Here is a 19,591-nt window from a genome sequence, read left to right on the forward strand (position 1 = left end):
TGTAATCATGCTAGTAGTTGATTTTAATTAAAACTTAAGAAAATATCTGTACATTTCTTACACATTTGAATTTGTACACATTCCTGCTATGCTTGTTTGAGCCTCTGTTTTTTCATCTTATCCTGTAGATCAAAACACTTGCCTCATTTTGAGGATTAAGTGAGGTAGCATGTAAGTTCCTGGGATGGTGCTTAGGCATATTTAGTAGAAGCTCAGCTGTTTATTCCTTTTTTTTTTTTTTTTTTTTTTTTTTTTTTTGAGAGACAGAGTCTCACTCCGGCGGCCAGGCTATAGTGCAGTGGCATGATCTCGGCTCATTGCAACCTCTGCCTCCTGGGTTTAAGCGTTTCTGGTGCCCCAGCCTCCAGAGTAGCTGGGAGTACAGGTGCCCGCCACCTCGCCCGGACAATTTTTAGTAGAGACGGGGGGTCTCACTATGTTGGCTAGGTTGGTCTTGAACTCCCGACCTCAAGTGATCTGCTCACCTCGGCCTCCCAAAGTGTTGGGATTACAGGCGTGAGCCACTGTGCCCAGCCTTTTCTATCATTCTCTCTGCAAGATGGGACTGGGAGGACAAACAGCAAAAGCTGGTATCAGGGCTTATAGCTGGCCTTGGGCTAGGGAAGGATGAGGGGCAGCATTTTCATAGTAATAATAATGATAGCTACCACTTCTTAAGAACCTATCAGTGGTTTTTAAACTGCCCTGCAGAGTTCTAGGATTCCATGGAGGGTCTCAGGAGCTGCAGTGAACAGAGGGGAGACCAGCAGTTCACGTTCAGGGCTGCCTCCTCTGCTTCAAACAGATCAGTTTTGCTTTTACCTAATATATTGATCCTCTACATAACATTTTGTTTGAAAAGTAGTATATCTGTTAAAAATGTTTGAACACGTCTACAGAAGTATTGGATCAAATTGATAATATAAACAAATACATGTTTGTCCAGGTTTCTTCCTTTCCAAGCTTAGGAAAAGCAGATATCGGGAACAAGAGGCAGTCCCGAATCAATATTCAGTGTGATTTTTGTAATGTTACAATAGTAGGAACAATTAGGCAGTTCTTCCACTTGTGCTATGCAGCAAGCAGCAAAAGCAATATCCGGTGAATGAGAACATTTGGGTATTGCAAGCCGGGAGTATTCAGCTGGCATATATACCACCAAAAGAAAGTGGGGGTTCCCATGCCCAGATGAGCTGATGACCCCCTTAGCTTGGTGGTATGTCCTACCTCTCCTCTGTAACCACAGGAAGCAGAACACAATACACAGATTAGCACTCACAGACAGACAGACAGGCAGATTAGCAGGTAACTAAAAATGTAAACCTAAGGACACAACCAAGAATCACCACACATTTGAGGAAAACTGCAGAGGCATTCCAGAAGGAGAGAATGGTGGGAATGGATAAGAGAGGGAATATACAAAGAATAACAGAATAAAAGCTCTTTTTTTCATTTTTTTTGAGACGCAGTCTTACTTGTCACCCAGGCTGGAGTGCAGTGGCACGATCTCGGCTCACTGCAACCTCCGCCTTTTGGGTTCAAGCCATTCTCCTGCCCCGCTCCCCAGTAGCTGGGATTACAGGCGCGCACCACAATGCCCAGCTAACTTTTGTATTGTTAGTAGAGACGGGGTTTCACCATGTTGGCCAGGCTGGTCTCAAGCTCCTGACCTCATGATCCGCCCTCCTCGGCCTCCCAAAGTGCTGGGATTACAGGCGGGAGCCACCACACCCGGCCTTAAAATATCTTATTATCAATTGAAGAAATAAAACTGCCAGTGAAAGGGCCCACGAGCTATTTAAAATAAATACAAACACAAACTGAAAGACTCCAGTTCATACCTTGACAGTTCATGGTAAAGTTTCAGAAAACTAAAGAGGAAGGTCTTAATACTTCTGAAAAGAAAACAAAGCAAAACAAAAATGGATTACTTAACAAAGGAATGGAGGCTTTTAAGATAATCTAACAATATTCTCCAAGTATAAAATGAGACAATTTTTAGATATGCCATCATTTAAAGAAAACAACTAAATAGGCTCATAGGATCCTAACAACCTTAGGAGTGTAAGATAGAGAAAACAGAAGTGTTATTTAAACCCAAACTGACCATAGTAACACCTGAATTCCAAAGATAGTGGTTGTGACAAAATTCACATCAATGAGGAAATCAATCTTTATTCTGATGTTCTCTTCTCAGGGCCTGGGAAATGGAGAAAGGAAAGTCTAAAATTATGAAGCCTCTGCTGGTTCCCCTGGGCTGCTGAAGGAAAGACCTGGACTACATTACCCCGTGTTTCAAACATATTAATGAGTTTTTGAAGGTTAGCCTTCAGTTAGTAGTGGAGAGATAAGTCATTCTGCGTAATAAACTGAGAAGGATGACCTTAGGGAAGGCTGGAGGATGAGAGGTGTGGAGTGAGATGGGCTTGCATATCACGGCTGGAGCCTGAACCTGTAGAAAACAGTGGCTTGGAAGGAGGCTTTCCCTTCAGCTGGGGTGGCCGACAGGCTCTTTATTTTCAAAAAATCATTTAACTTTTTACTGTGAATAAACTTTAGTTCACGAAGAAGATGCAAAAATAGTATAGTGGGTTTCCATACACCCTGCACATAGCTTCCTTAAATGTTTAACATGTTACATAATCATAGTACTATTATTAGAACCAGGAAATCCACATTGGTATATTACTTATTATACTGTAAGCCCTTATTTGAATTTTGTCAGTTTTTCCTTCAGTGTCCTTTTTCTGTTCCAGAATCCTGCACAGAATCCCACGTTGCATTTAGTTGTTATTTCTTCTCAGTCTCCTGTAGACTGTAAGTTTCTTAGTCTTTCCTGCTCTTTCATGACCTTGATACTTCTGAAGAGTACTGATCAATTATTTTGTTGAATGTCCCTCAATTTGTATTTTCTTTTCTTTTCTTTATTTTATAGAGACAGGGTCTTCCTCTGTCACCCAGGATGGGTGCAGTGGTGTGCTTATAGCTCATTGTAATCTCAAACTGCTGGGTTCAAGTGATCCTCCCACTTCAGCCTCCTGAGTAGCTAGGACTACAGGAATGCATCATCACGCCCTGCTAATTATTTTTATTTTTAGTACAGATGAGGTCTTGCCATATTACCCAGGTTGGTCTCAAATTCCCAACCTCAAGCAATCCTCCTGCCTCAGCCTCCCAAAGTACTGGGATTACAGGTACGCACAACCGTGCCCGACAAGTTTCCTTCTGAGTGGACTGAGGTGATGCACTTTTTACAAGAACGCCACAGAAATGATACTGCGCCCTCACGTAATAGGATGTGTGTATCACATAATGCGGTTCATGATTGTTGTGCTACTAGTGATGTTGACCTATCGCTTGATTAAGGGGGTTTTCACTGAGTTTCTCCACCGTAATGTTATTATTTTTCTCTGGATAGTTAATAAATGTCTGGAGAAAATGCTTTGAGACTATGCAGTCTGTTTCAAGTCAAACTTTCACTCACAGATTTTAGCATCCATCTATATATCCTTTCTGCTACAATTATCATTGTGATGTCTGCCTAGTGGTCATTTTCTATTTCTCTCTATTCTTCTACCATTATTAGTTGGATTTTTTTCTGTGGTGGCCAGGTCTGGGCAAACCTGCCCCCAAGTCTGAGGAAGCTGAGAGGCCAAAGAAAGATGCTGACAAATCCAGTTTCTTCTTAGAAACATTTAATAAAACATCCAGTTTCTTAGAAACAGTTAAATGAACAGAAGCCATGTCTGTGTCTCAGATGGGCACAAGATGAGATGGTGGGTCCCCATGCCATTATCCCCAAGACCCAGGTCTTATATACCATAAAGGAGGGGTAGTTCAGAAAGGATGTGTAGGATAATTGAAGTATGATAACATCAAGGTTGTTTAGCCTAAGGTCAGGATTTAAGGTAAGTGCCTGCTGTTGCAGAAAAAACAACAGATAAACTAGAAATCTTAGAGGCTTTCCCAGAACAGGGGTTGATCAGAAGCCAACGTGGCAGAGCATCATCCAAGATGGAGTTGCTTTAGCCACCACAGAATTCTACTCAAAGGAAAAGCTGTCCCTTCTCCCCCACTTCTTTATTTAATCAATTACTTCAATATATGGTCACAGGAATATTTATTTTACCATGTGGGTTATAGTCCACTATGGTCAATATGGTTATTATTTAGCTTGTTGTTCAAATTGTTCCAGCTTTGGTCTTTTGGAGATTCTTTAGGTTGATGCCTATGTACCTTTGACAAATCTTACTTTATTTTAAAGCATTTCCTTACTTTCTGGCACCATGAGATATTACAGGCTCATTCTGTAATTTCCCTGACCTGCCTGGGACCAACAACTTCTTGAAGGAACCCTGGTTCCTTTTATTTAAGAATGGTATTTAAAAATCAAATCTGGGTACTAGGCATGCTCACTATTACTGGAGTATCATTGCTTTTAGCCCCTATGACTGGGCATATCTGCATGTATACTAACCCGTTAGTATACACTGACCTGTGTACATACCCCTGTGTGTATACACTTCTATATTTCTGTATAAGTACTAAAAATGATGAGTTGACAGGTACAGTAGCTCATGCCTATAATCCCAGAATTTTGGGAGGCTGAAGTGGGAGGATCTCTCAAGGCCAAGAGTTTGAGAACAGCGTGGGTACATAGCAAGGCCCTGTCTCTACAAAAAAATACAAAAAATTCACCTGGCATGGTGGCATGCACCTGTAGTCCCAGCTACTTGGGAGGCTGAGGTGGGAGGCTCGCTTGGGCCCAGTAATTTGAGACTGCAGTGAGCTATCATCATGCCACTGCACTCCAGCCTGGGTGACAGAGTGAGACTCTTTCTCTAAAATAATAAAAATTATGATTTCATAGTAATACATTAGATTCCAATTCAGTATCAGAGTGTTCATTTCATTTGAACGACTTTTAAAGACAGGTGTGTCCAAAGTTAAATGTCTGGTTTATGTGAAAATACCCTTTCCATCACTACAGCCTTTTGTGACCAATATACACACAAATGGCTTGTGTGTATGTCAAGGAAAAGGGGTCCCTGTCCATGGCTAGAGCAATATAATGCAGAATAAGAACATGAGATTGTGAGATGACTTATAAATTACACTAGCTGAGCAAAGCAAAAGGTCTGAACCAAAGGTAAATAGGAAAACGTAAGGCCCCAATAAGGGACAGACAGCATATGTTCTGCCATTTCTACTTTCTGTACCAATGGCAGATATCAACAAATGACCACCACACACCGACTGACTAGGCAAAAACATGGCTCCAAATTTTCAGACATGCATTTCAGGCAGCCACCACTAAGCAACTGGAATTCACACTGTAGATGACTCCTATCCCTAGGTTAAACAAATGAACAGCTCATGTAAACCATATTAGCTGGGAGAGGAGGGAGAACATTATCCGTCATTAGATTTTTGCACAAATTACAGAAAAAGCCTGACACAACGTGGTCAATGATGTTCAAAAATTCAATGACATGAGGCCAGTTCTTAGGGTTTGGCTCATGATACAAGGTTTCATATCACCTGGTGGCCGGTTCTTCATTTTAGTTTAGATATCAGTGGGACAGACTGTTAACCATGTGCGTAGCTGAGATTTCCAGGTGAGCATAGTGACTCCAGGCATCTTCCAATTGAATGTTTCTATGACCGATCCTAAGAGAATGGAATGGATAACATTGTGGACACAGGACCCACCCTCCATATTCCTACTTACTAAGATGGAGCTGCTGCTGTTTCTCTCCCCTCTGGGATTCTCTCTACCTTCCATGTCAAGCCTCTCCTGTGCAAATTTAGCTCACCCCAATTGAAGAAATATGTTGAGTAGAGAATGGGAGCCAATCGCCAGTCAGGTTGTATATGAGTTTACATGATGGTGACGGTTTCTTATACCTGGTAAGAGTAGCTAGCAGAAAGCTGTGGCATGAGCTAATGGGAAATAAGAGGGACAACTATGATGGAAAAATGGTGAGGACAATAGAGAAGGTAGGTACTCTGGCAGAGGGACTGCAGAATAATGCTTACCCTTGGGCCTGTGAGTAGAAAGTCCCAGAAGAAAAGAGGGTAAGTTGAATGCAGTGTAGAAAATCTGGCTTTGTCAAATCAAATAGAATTCACACGGAAAAATGCTCACAATACAGTGTTCACTAAAAGTAATGTGGCCAAAAAACCCTGTGAATATAGTTTGGTCCCTAAGTGTATGAGTGTGTGTTTTCTTTAAATGTGTTACATGCCTACTACAGTAAGACGGCAAGGACAGGGTGGAGAACAGGAATGAATGGACAGGGTTTCTGTCCCCATAAGGCTTACAGTTTAATACAACAGATAGCTTTGAAAGTAAACAAATGTTAAGAATGATTATATCATTGGCTACCACATTAGGGATGAGTTTATTTTCTTCTTTTTTTTTTTTTTCTGAGACAGAGTCTCGCTCTGTTGCCCAGGCTGGAGTGCAGTGGTCGGATCTCAGCTCACTGCAAGCTCCGCCTCCCGGGTTTACGCCATTCTCCTGCCTCAGCCTCCTGAGTAGCTGGGACTACAGGCGCCCGTGACCTCGCCCGGCTAGTTTTTTGTATTTTTTAGTAGAGACGGGGTTTCACTGTGTTAGCCAGGATGGTCTCGATCTCCTGACCTCGTGATCCGCCCGTCTCGGCCTCCCAAAGTGCTGGGATTACAGGCTTGAGCCACCGCGCCCGGCCTTATTTTCTTCTTTATAAATTGTATTTTCCATGTTTTCTACAAGAATGATGTATGCCTTTTATAGTGAGAGAAAAGCAACACATCTTATATTTTAAATGAACAAACATTACAAAAAATGAAACAAAACAAAGAAGACCAGGCTACAGGAATCAATTCACATTCATCAGGCTTATAGTAACAGCTTTCTTTACAAAACAGAACACCAATTTTATGTATTCAGCTATGGCAAGGTCTTACAATAGTAGCTGAAATTATACAAACAGGGTTAAAAAATCAATCTTTGCTCACAAGGGAGATTAAATTATTGTTTGTGTGGTGTTTGTGGCACAGGGAGATGAGAGGATAGTTAGCATCAGATAAAAATATTACATTTCTTTGATTAATAAGGGCTAACTAGATGTGTTTATATTTTATCAACATGCAATTTAATTTGATGTAGTGTAACATTCTCTATCCTCTGACTTGCAAAATGTTTCCATTCTTGGATGAAGATATAGAAGATACTCTAATACACTTGATCAGCATCACACTGCCAAAGCATCTCTTAGAGTAATAAAACTTGAAGAATGTTTATCATTACCTATGCTATGTCAACTTGCTAACTTCAATGCCAGAAAAAGCTTGTCTTACATTTTAAAAGTACAGTAATGGAATATTAACAATAGCAACTACACTTAATGAGTATTTACTTTGTGCCAGACATTTTACATTGATCATTTCACTAGATCATTCACAACAAAAAAGAATCACAGATCCATAATCTCTTATCTAAAACTCTGGGGACTGGATGTGTTTTGGAAATGAGAGGTTTTTGGAATTCAGGAAGAAATTGCAATCCTTTGGAATACAGTACATAAATTGCATATTTTGTAACATTCCAAATGGGTACAGGATAGTAATATGTAATGAAACACATTAATCTTACTATTTCTGCAAATAAATGTATGAAAATTCACACTAAGTGAAACAAAACCATAAATAATATTACAATTTATTTACAAAAATATATTAGTAAATTTATTGGTAAATAAAATTTTTACATAAATAAGTTTATTGGTATATGAAATAGGAAGATAAATATAGACCACACATACCACAAGCTTTTAATGTGTTTTGTCACTTGTGAAAAAGCTTCTTATTTCTAAAGAAATTTTAAGTAAAATTTAAAACTTATACTGATGAAAACTAACCCATATCACATATACATGCAATGAATGTTCATTACCTCTGACTGCCTGAGAATCTTGGAGAAGAGGTTGTTCCAGTATTACCATGTCTATGAAACCAGGTTGGAGCTGGACATCTGATGAGCCAGAAACAGGACTGTCAAGAGATGAAGCGGTATTACCACAGAGAGCTTTATTAAATACGTTTCCCAGTTTCACCTGCCTCCTTAACACTGGTTTCTGTCTAAGCAGTTTCTCTTTAATTGACTAAATTGTCATCAGCTCTTGCTCACTGATAAATGTACATCGTTCAAGGCCAGCAATTAATCAGTAACACATTTTCGCCATATGATCTATGGAGATTTTTTTCACCCAAATTCATAATGTCATCATCATGACTACCTACCAACTTCATATTGATCTGCATTTAACACCATCTCAGCAATTTCCCCATCACTCTTAGGGTGCACTATGGGTTCATCATTATCAATGTTAACCATTTCTTCAATGTCAGCTTCTTCTAACTTATTTACACTTTTGGCTGATAAACTTTTGGCATAGGTAATGAGTTATCCTACCATTGTTTTCTCATTAGAGTCATGAAATCCTTAAAAATCTTCATCAGCTAGGTCATTTGCAAACATCATTGTAGCCCAAAGTCTGTGCCAACCATTTGTTAATGTTGACTTATCAACATCGTTCCAAGCATTAGCAACTGTGTAGATGGCACCCTTAAGACTAAATTCTTTAAGGAAATCCTGGATTTTCAGGCCTCTGTTAACTGAAGCAAGCATACTTTTCAAAAAAAAAGTGTTTATACTTGCTCTTCACGGAGTGTAGAATTCCTTGGTCACAAGGCTGTATTACAGACGTCACACTGGGGGGAAAGTCAATGCCAAAAGCATTGCTCTTCACAAGATGTGCAGGAGGGGGATATGCAGAACCATTATCTAGAAACAATAAAATTTTGCAATTGTCTTCCGGTCCAGCTTGCAACGAGTTCATGCTGTTGGCACAAAGTGCCTATCAAACCAGTTGGAAAAGATTTTCCATTACTGATGCTTTCTTGTGTGCATAATAATGTACAGGTAAATTATGCACACCTTTTAAACACCTTGGATATAGGCTATTTCCGATCACTGCCAATTTTATTTTGTGTGTGCCTGTAGTATTAGCACACCCAAGAACAGTTAACTTTTGCTTGTTATCTTTGACATCTGTTGCTGCTCTTTTGTTAGCCATTGTTGAGGTTTTTCTAGGAACATGGCACCAGTACAGAGCTGTTTCATCAGCATTGTAAATTTGTTCAGGGCTAAGATTTTCATCAGATATTATCTTAGCAAATTCATCAATGTAATTTTCAGTAGCTTCATCATCAGGAGAAGCTTTTTCACCACAGATTTTAAGATACTTGATTCCATGACACTTTTTAAATTTCTGCAGCCAGCCTTCTGAATATTCACATTCTCCTTCAATGTTCAGTTCTTCATGGTATATTCTAGCTTGTTTCATGACCAACAAACCAGTCAGTGGTATATCTTTACTTCTTTGTTGTCAAATTCATTCACTCAACACAGGGTCAAGATCTTCATTTTTGGCTCTATGCAATATTTTTCTAATTTTCATTAGTTCCCGGTTATCGCTGTCACTATAAAATTTCAACAACTTGTCTGTTTCTTTCAGTCGTATATCGTGGTGGTTCCCATACCATATTCTTCAGTAAGACACCTCACAAACATACTAACGTCAAGTTTCTGCAATAACTCCACTTTCTGAGATACTGATAAAGACAGATGCTTCCTTTTCTTCTTCTCACTGTTACCTGTAGGTATAACTTTAGCTCTTTTCGACATTTTCCATGGAATTAATCCCCAAGTCAGAAAATGTCAGGAAATAGAGGCATGTGTGACTTATGGATACAAGTGCTGAGACAACAGAGGCTTCATATTTGTTCACAGTAGGTTTTTTTTGGGCATATAATCCTGGTGCCAAACTTACAAAAACACTTTTGGGTTTCACAGTGATTTTGTTTTTTGTCCTGTTTTGGAATTGCAGAGTAGAGACTGTAGACCTGCATTAAAAATATCATTTTAATGATGAAAAGACTGAGGCTCAGTATCTTGCTCAAGGTTATGCAGCTATTACTTGTCTTTTCTGCTTATATTTAGTCTCCTAATATTTGGTCACTTTAACAGACAGAAAAATGTTTCTTTTTCTGGTATTGTCTGCCAAGATGATTTGAGCTAGAATAGTTTTAGCACAGGAACCTGATACTGTTATTTGATTGACACAGTCAGTAGTTGAGCCCCAATGCTGAATAACATGGAGATGCTGTGGCAAGAGGTTAGAGTTCCTAAATTTATAGTTATTGAATATAGATTTTTCTTTTTGTACCAAATGATCTGTTTGGTACTTACTGCCTGTTACTTACTGCTTCACAATGAGCAATCAGGAAAAATGAAAGAGCTCATTGCAAATGTCCCAAACACTCCCACAAGTATTCCCTAAATATCCACTCATTTAAAAGGCTTTTTTGTTTGCTTGTTTCTAAACTGTTCTGAAAATTGTACATCCCAACTGTGACTCAGAATTGTTAATCAAGTTCAGAATTAAAACACATTTTATACATTCTAATAAAATGTTTCTTTTAATTTAGAATTCAGAAAGAATTCATTAGCATTTTTAATGACTTTTAAGCTTCTGTGGTTTGAGCCTTATTTCATGGACTCTTTTATAAGTTCCTATTGGAAGGCCAGCTTTTCTTCCTCATTCTCATCTTCCCCATATTTATTTAGATCTTCCTCATATGTCTAATATGAACTGTTACAAATGCCTGAAGTTTACTGATTCACTCCTAAGTCTTTCTTTTTCTACTGGGTGTAACAGCAGTCCTTTTGGCCGGACTGTTATAAAAATGAGTAAAAGCACAGTTCTGTAAGACAAAATTCTAAACCCCCCAACTGACTGAATGGACACCTCTGTTGGCCAAAGGCATTCCAAATTAAACCTGAAAAACTAGCTCAGGCCTTGATGGGAAGGGTGGTAGTTGGGCATACCTCATTGTACTGTCCTCCCTTTGGAATTCAGGCACAAGTGATCAGCGTTAACAATAAAACAGAGATCTTAACACTGGCAAAACAGACTCTTTGTAGCAGTAAGATACCAAATTCTAACCTGACTCCAGTATAGCATCACATGACAGCAGGCTCTGAAAGAAAATGAAGTATTTTACCCCAAAATATATTTCTTTAACATATTTTCAAATGGCTCTGCAAAGCTGTCTCTTGTGGGGATAAGGATTCTACAGATAACCCTTTTTCTTTTCTAGATCTTTTCCTGATCCAGGAGAGACTAACTAAAGGTCTCACGTAATACCTTTTCAGGTCTGATAAGAGATATTTGCCATCTACTCTCTCTGAAGCCTGCTACTTGGAGGCTTCATCTGCATAACAAGAACCTTGGTCTCCACAACCCCTTATTTTAACACAGACATTCCTTTCCACTGATTCCAGGTCTTTAGATAATAACTTAACTCTTTCAGCCTACTGCCAATTAGAAACTATTTGAATGCACCTATGACCTGGAAGTCTCCCTGCACCGCCCACTGCCAATTCAAGTTGTTCTGCCTTTTCAGACTGAACCAATGGACACCTTACATGTATTGATAGTCTGCCTGTTAACTTCTGCCCCTCTAAAATGTATAAAATCAAGTTGTAACCCAACCACCTTGGGCACATGTTCTCAGGACCTCCTGAGACTGTGCCCCAGGCTTTGGTCACTCATATTTAGCTCATAATAAATCTCCTCAAATATTCTCCAGAATTTGACTCTTTTTCATTAACAGCTAGTATAATTCAGAAATGTTTCAATTCTAGTAAATAATTGGGTATTACGTGGAATACCTGGGTGACAAAAATTATCTGTACAATACCTGTGACATGCAATTTACTCATGTAAGAAACCTGCACATGTACCCCTTGAACCTACAACACAAGTTTTAGTAATAGTAATAGTAAAACTATTACTCTAGTTTTACTAGAAAAAATTCTAGTAAATATGAGAAATGTATAATATTAAATTATATTTAATATATATAATATATATATAATATATAATATTAAGACTATGTTATATAAAAATATATCATCACATGTAATATATATTATATAATTTTATATATTGTTTATATTATATATTACATATTATTTATATAATATATATTTTATTATAGATTATATATAATATACGAATATATAATATATAACATATAAACATTTTATATAATACACATTATGTATTATATAATTTATATTACATAATATAATTATACATAACATATAACATACAACATATATGTTAGATATAATATATAATGTTATATATAATATGTAATTTTACTCCTATAAATGTTTACATTTCTTTTAAGCTTTCTGACTCTGTAATCACACTTAGTTTAAAACACAAACACACTGTACGGCTGGATAAAATATTTTCTTCCCTTATATTCTTATTTTATCAACTTTTTTTAATTTTAAATTTTTTAAATTTTTTTACTTTTAAAACTTTTTTGTTAAAAACTAAGATGTACATACATTGGCCTATCCCTACAGAGGGTTAGGATCATCAATATCACTGTCTTCCATATTCACATTTTGTTCTACTGGAAGGTTTTCAGGGGCAATAACACACTTCAAACTATCTTCTATAACAATGCCTTCTTCTAGAATAACTCCTACAGGACCTGTTTGAGGCTGTTTTACAGTTAACCTTTTTTCTTTTTAACTGCGTTTTTCCTGAGACTAAAGCTAGTCAAGTTGACTCTGAAGAAAAATCACCACCACAGCTTACAGATTCCTTCACTAAGGAGGTAATGGGATCTCATAGCCTAACACATAGTAAATGATTAACAAAGAAATGCTTCTTTTTTTCCTCACACATTAAATTTTCTTGTTTTTTTTTTGGGGGGGGGGGACAGGCTCTGGCTATGTTGCTCAGGGTGGAGTGCAATGGCATGATCTTGGCTCACTGCAACCTTTGCCTCCCAGGCTCAAACCATCCTCCCACCTCCGCTTCCCAAGTAGCTGGGACTACAGGAGGACACCACTACACCTGGCTAATTTTTGTACTTTTGGTAGAGACACGGCTTCGCCATGTTTTCCAGGCTGGTCTTGAACTCCTGGGCTCAAGCAATCTTACTACCTCAGCCTCCCAAAACATTGGGATTACAGGCATGAGCCACCAAGTCCAGCTAGGACACATTAAATTTTAAAAAACGTTTATTACAAATTCAAAAAGATCTTATAATAAAAAAATCTCACCCTTTCACATCTCCAGGCCTGCTTTCCAGGGGTAACTATTCTTATAATTTGTTTTTAGTATTTCTGGCAATTACTATACCAAATACTATATCTTTAAATGATACGCTCCTCCTAATGTTATTTCTTCATGTATCAATTATAGATACCTGTGTACTTCCTACAGACAAGCACTTAGCTCTAGATAGTTACATATATTTTTTCCTGTACCAGTTACCTTTGCACACTGAAATGATATGCTTAAACTTCTACATCCTGTTGTCTCATTTCTTGATTTGCACTTTTTAAGATTCTGGTATTATAGACTAAGACTCAATCCTTCTTGTTTCTTCTCTTCCTACACTTTTCCTTCCATACCTCTGCTGAGCAAAACCTAGGCCTTAGAGAATATAATTCTAGCTCTTCTTTAGCATGTCATACAGGGCCCTTTATGATCTAGCCTCTGCCCACTTTTCTTATCTCCTGCCATTACCCACTTCAGCTAATGTTCACAGTCATGCTGAAGTAGGTATTTAGTTTTTGGAATCCTTTGTGAACTCTTGTTCTTTTTATCATTGTCTCATAGCTTTCCATGGCCTGGAATGGTCTCCTCCTACAATTCACTGGCAAATCCCAATCACTTTCTTCAGCCTACATGCTACATTAAGAAATCTTCCCTAGTAGATGTCCCTTATTACATCAAAAAGTATTTATTGAGTACTTGTTTTGTGCAAGGTACGGTTTTAGATGTTGGGGCTATAGAGGACCAAGATAGTAATGAGTTTGCATTCTAATGACTTAATAAACAGATTTAATAAATATTACTACCATTATGAAACCTACTATGTGCCAGGATTATATTAAATAACTTACATATGCTATTTTAATCCTCACAACAATTTTATGAGCCCTATAAGTGGTTGGGCTTGTACTCAATCTCAAGTCTGACTTCACAGCATTACTTTTAAGCTATGCTCACTCTGCTCCCATTACTCCTTGTTCATTTCTATTACAGCATTTGTCATGTTTTGAAATACTTTGCATATGGATTTCCCCATATGAAAAATAGGAGATAAAAAAATTATTTTCAGGATGGTGTAGAACCAGTGCCATTCTAGATGTATACGAAAGAAGTTAATACATTATATATAATGGGTGCCTAAAGGCTTAGGGATTGTCTCTTGAAATCCCAGGTTGAGAAGGGCTGCTTTAGAAGAAGGCCTGGTAGAGAAATCTGCCACTTAGTGGGTGACTGATAAATTTTTGTTGAACTTGTTATTTAAACCTTTGTAATTAATACACCCTCAAAAGTATTATTTTGGGATTGAAAAGTGAGTTGCTTCAGTCTTGCTTCTAGAAATGGCTTTGCAGTAGGAGTTAAGCACTTAGTATTTTCTTAAGAGAATTCCAGGGGTGCTGGATCCAAACTTTGGGAGGAGAAAGAATGCATGGACTCTAAAGCCAGATCACCCAGATTCAAATTCCAGTCTCACTGTTTGTTATATAAATTGAAACAAGTTATTATTTAACATGTGCCAGATACTTTTATAAATACTCTACACTATTACCTGATTTAATCTTCAACACTTCTATTTAGTAGATAGCTTTACTCTTTCCTTACTAGCTCCACGCCTCAGTTTCCTCTTCTATTAATAGGAGTTAACAACAAATTGCCTCACAGAGTTACTCTTAGGATTAAATGGGTATAAAGTGCTAAGAATACTACCAGGCATAAAGGAAGTTAGCTATTACTAACAGTAGAGACTGTGGCCAGGGCAGAAAATCACTTTGATGCAACTTAACTTACCAAATTTTTCATTTTAGGTTAATGTTCATTTCAAGGGCACAGATGGAATTCTTTGGAAAGGGTACTAAATCTCAAGCACTTCCCAATCAAGCTGGCTCTGCATCTCCCTAAGGGAAAAACCCAGCAGCTGGTGCCGAAATGAAAAACGTAGGAAAAAATACCTCTAAAATCTGGTCACTTTTCTGCAACTCCTCTGCCATCTTCCAAGTCCACATTATCATTATCTTTTCCTGGAATCTCTTGCAACAGCATCCTCCTTGGCTGCCTCTAGTTTCTCCAGGAGATTAACCTTTTCAAAAGATAGACGCACATTGGATTGTACCATGCCCATGCTTAAAACCGGTTATCCAGTGAGCATTTCATAATACTCAAGTCAGTAACTTGGCTAAGACTTACAGGGTCTGGCCTCGGCCCATGCCTCCAGATTCACTCCCCTGACTCCTCCCCATGGTCTCTACCCAGCCACATAAGCCTTCATTCATTGTTCAACAAATATTGATTTGCTTGTCTTGTGTTACAGTCATTGAGGATACATTAGTGACCAAACAAAACACAGTTCTTCTACTCACAGAACTTACATTTTATGGGGCAGGGGAAAAACAACAATTGCTAGTTGTAAAAAGTATAAAAATGAAATTGAACCTGCAAATAAAAAAACAGTGCTCACTTGAGATACAGTAGTCAGCAAAGTCTTCTTTAAGGAGGTACTATTTTAGATGTAATCTAAAGGATAAAGGGAAGTGCCATGTGTTGAATGCGGAAGAGAGAATTCAGGTAGAGGGAATAACCCATGCAAAGGTTCATACATGCTGGAAAGAAGTTGTGTTTGAGGTATCCAGAGCAGATCAACTTACTGTACAGTTAGTGGGCAGTGAGGTTGGCCGACACCTGATTGTGCAGGACCTGGGAGGCCGGGGTAAAGATCAGAATTTTATTCCTTTTTCCCTCTCCTCTTTTTATTTTAGAAAATCTCAGTTATTTTACAAAGTTGCAAGACTAGTACGATGTACACCATTATACCCTTCACCTAGATTCACCAATTACTAATATTTTGCCACATTTGCTTTCTCTATTTTATTTTTTTGCCATATCTTTTGAAGGTAAGCTGCAAACCTGTGACACTTTGCTAATTACTTTAGCAAGCGCCAGCGCCTTCCAAAAACAAAGGCATTCTTCCACTTAACCACAAATTCATTCTCACATGTAACCAATTTAAAACTGATTCATCTAATATGTAGGTCATATTTAAATTTCACCAATTGTCCACAAATATATTTCGCAGTTTTGTTGTTTTTTTTAATCTATGAACCAGCCAAGATTCACAGATTTCATTTGGTTTCTTTTGACTCTCGACTAAAGCAACGGTCCACTTCGTTTTTTTCTTTTTTCTGTCACGACACTGACACTTCTTTTTTTTTTTTTTTTTTTTTTGAGACGGAGTCTTGCTCTGTCGCCCGGGCTGGAGTGCAGTGGCGGGATCTCAGCTCACTGCAAGCTCCGCCTCCCGGGTTTACGCCATTCTCCTGCCTCAGCCTCCCGAGTAGCTGGGACTACAGGCGCCCGCCACCTCGCCCGGCTAGTTTTTTGTATTTTTTAGTAGAGACGGGGTTTCACAGTGTTAGCCAGGATGGTCTCGATCTCCTGACCTCGTGATCCGCCCGTCTCGGCCTCCCAAAGTGCTGGGATTACAGGCTTGAGCCACCGCGCCCGGCCGACACTGACACTTCTGAAGAAGAGCCTAGGCCTGTTGTCTTGTAGAATGTTCTACATTGTTTTTTTTCTGATTGTTTCCTCATGATTAGATTCATGTCAAACATTTCTAGTACAATACAAACAGTATCAGGTGCTATTAGCGATGCTAAGTATCTTCACTTAGTTAAGGTATGTCTAATCTCTTCAGCGTAAAATTCTACTTTCCCTTTATAATAAATGATCTGTAGGGTAATTCTTTGAGATACTAACATCCTCTTCCCCGACAACCTTTCCGTTAATGCTTTGTTTTAGCATCTTGCATTCATTAGTTTTAACATTCATAAGCTTACCTACATCAATTTTGAGACTGGCAGTTGCACAATGGGGATGCAGCGAGGGAAGTGACCCTCCGGATCCCGGGATGCCGAGTCTTTTCAAACCCCGTAGGGACAGTACTGGGAAGTGGCTGGCCCGCCATTCCTCGGCCAGTCCTTGGGGAGTCGCAGGACTAAGTGCAGTGGCAGCGGCCTCACGTCGGGCCTTCGCCACATCTTTATTGCCTCGAGGACAGAATCGGAGATCGGTGTCACAGTCAACAGCGTGGGACTCACAACAGCCGTAAGGAAGCGCACTATTAGTACCCGACTAGCCGGGCTGGTAGGCAAACGAGACCGTCGGCACCCGGGCTGTCCACGCCTGCTTCCGCTCATTGGCTGCCCGCGTTTCAAGACCCGCCCTCACATTGGAGAGCTTCTTCCGGGAGCCACTAGAAAGTCCGCAGCGCGAGCCGGCAGCGCTCCCTGGCGGAGGTCCGGACGCCCCACCCACTCCCAGCGTTCAGTGCGGTGCCCTGGCCGCCATTGTTTGAATTTGAAAACCCTAACCTCGCAGTGCTTCTCGCGGGTCCGGCTAACTAGCGACGTTTGCAGGTGAGGAGGTGGCCCAGGGGAAAGTGTAGGGAAGGAGGTGGGTGATTGCATATATATGGGGCCTAAGGTGGGGAAACGGCTTTGGCAATGTGGACATGTTCCGACAGTGCTCGTACCCCCGTGGAGATTACTGTCAGGAACTGGGTTGCGGAGCGATGGGAACACCGGGTACGCAGCGAGCATTGAGTCATACTATTTCGGTTAGAGTTTAAATCTCGCCGCCACTGCTTATTAGTTGAGTGACGCAAGACAATTCATTTAATCTCTCTGTATCTTAGTTTTCTTATCGGTTAAAGGGCGGCAATAAAGTATCAATATCTTTCGGCTTTTGTGAAGATTAAATGGTAATGTGTAAAGTTGTTAGTGCTGGCACACAGTAGTTACTAAATGTTTGCAGTCATTAATATTATTATTGTTGTTGCTTCTGTTGTTGAGAAACAGGCCTCTTTTGCCACAGCTAGTTTTCTGAAGCTCTGAGGTGAGCAGTTTGCTCGGCAGGTAGGTAACACGGCCTTTTTGCGGGGGGGAGCCCTGTGGTGGCCTCTGTGCACTTATTTCCAGACTACTCCTACTGGTGCTTGGGGCTTGCCCTTCTAGGGTTTTGCAGTGCTAGGCTGAAGAGTTCGTGGCACAGTGACTGCTGTTATTCACCGGTTCAGAAGGCTTTCTCCATCTCGATTCGCTCCCTGGTTCAGTGATGCCTGTCTGGCACAATTCTCTAATATTTTTTGCTAAAGTACTAGTTTACACAAGTTCATGCCTTATGGGTTAGGTAGTGTAACAGTGTATGTGTTTTATTACATGTCCAAGACTCCAGATTTTAAATTGTAAAATAACGTAAAATACTCATCAGTTAGTTGTGAAGACTTTTTTTTGAGGCTGTGTGTTGTAGACCACATTCAGAAACCTCATTCAGTAACAGATTCTACTATTTTTCACTAAAGTCTCCAATTGCGGATTCTTATTGGAGAGACGATAAAGATGCAGTTTTCCAGTCAGAGCAGCCTTTTGAAATGAAAAATGAGGTCTTGAAGCCTCATGAAATATAGTATTACAGATTAGGACCGATTTTTGAAGGGGGGTAAGGGGGGAAGAGTTTTTTCTTTATAACCATTATTTTAAGTCATTAGAGAGTCTTCATCCCTACATAAGTCACTGAATTTGTTATAGGGGCTACAGAGTGGTATAAGATAAGGTTCTTGCCATCAAGAAGTTTCCAGTTTAGTAGGGTAGGCCATATATAAGTAGTAGTCATATAAAATTGCAAGAAGTTACATCTCAACACTTTTAGAAATGCTAGGAAGTAGTTTGTTCATTGAAAAATGAGCATATGAACAAATACTTTATTATAACTGCTTTTCGTACACAGGAATATTCTTTTTTAATTCAGCAGTTTAAAAGATTTATCAACACTTTTCTTTAAACCAAAAGTTATTATTTGAAGCCACAGATGTTTTTTAGTTTTCTGGGCATTTCCATGAGCTCTGTGTTTTGAAATGTCAAGCCGGTACTTTAACATTTTGCAAATGCTCCCCGCTCTGCACCCCCTTCCCCATGATCTAGATCGGTGCTTTCCTTAGTCCTTTTGTAATTTAGGGGGAAAAAATCCAGCCATCTTCTTGTGATAAGTTTAGGAATTTCAGCCTGATCAAGGAAAAAGATTGTCAACAAGGTGACAGGAATAAACAAGGACTTTGACAGAATTGTAGGCAAAGGAAATCCCTCTCAGTATGGGACGTTTTCTAGACCAGGGTGAGGGACCACCATCCAGAGGGCAAAGAGGGCAAGGGGGATGGGGAGTGGGGAGGAAAGAATCATAGAGGGGCTTACATGTTTAAGTGATGTTGCACAGTGGGGAGTCTCTGGATCATAGAACTCTCAAGGGCAGCAGCCGCTTGGGGGTCTTGATAATCCCAGGTTTTATGTGTCTGGCAAATGTTGGGTGCAGTTTCATGGGGCGTTCAAACTTGGCAGGCTCTAAATGGCTAA

At 39.4% G+C, this 19,591-nt stretch overlaps 2 protein-coding genes across 6 annotated transcripts in view; one reads left to right on the forward strand and one right to left on the reverse strand.

Moving 5' to 3' along the window:
* The window catches only part of PANK1 (pantothenate kinase 1), a 122,331-nt gene extending 104,987 nt beyond the window's left edge, over positions 1-17,344 (reverse strand). The window contains exons 1-3 of one of the 2 annotated variants that reach the window (XM_030941113.1): positions 17,028-17,344; positions 15,143-15,270; positions 7,940-8,037 (exon numbers count right to left, since the gene is read on the reverse strand). In XM_030941113.1, coding sequence (XP_030796973.1) covers positions 7,940-7,988 — 49 coding nt within the window. In that variant the 5' untranslated portion in view covers positions 7,989-8,037; positions 15,143-15,270; positions 17,028-17,344. Of the gene's footprint in view, positions 1-7,939; positions 8,038-15,142; positions 15,271-17,023 lie in introns of both variants that reach the window. The other variant, XM_030941112.1, reaches the window with a different exon arrangement.
* Positions 17,345-17,435: 91 nt separating this feature from the next.
* The window catches only part of KIF20B (kinesin family member 20B), a 70,983-nt gene continuing 68,827 nt past the window's right edge, over positions 17,436-19,591 (forward strand). For 3 of the 4 annotated variants that reach the window (XM_010380452.2, XM_030941348.1, XM_030941347.1), the window contains exon 1: positions 17,436-17,602. The gene's annotated coding sequence lies outside the window, so the exon portion shown is untranslated. Of the gene's footprint in view, positions 17,603-18,036; positions 18,101-19,591 lie in introns of those variants that run through there. The other variant, XM_030941346.1, reaches the window with a different exon arrangement.

The sequence above is a fragment of the Rhinopithecus roxellana genome, chromosome 11 (assembly GCF_007565055.1).
Source record: "Rhinopithecus roxellana isolate Shanxi Qingling chromosome 11, ASM756505v1, whole genome shotgun sequence".
Taxonomy (NCBI): Eukaryota; Metazoa; Chordata; class Mammalia; order Primates; family Cercopithecidae; genus Rhinopithecus; species Rhinopithecus roxellana.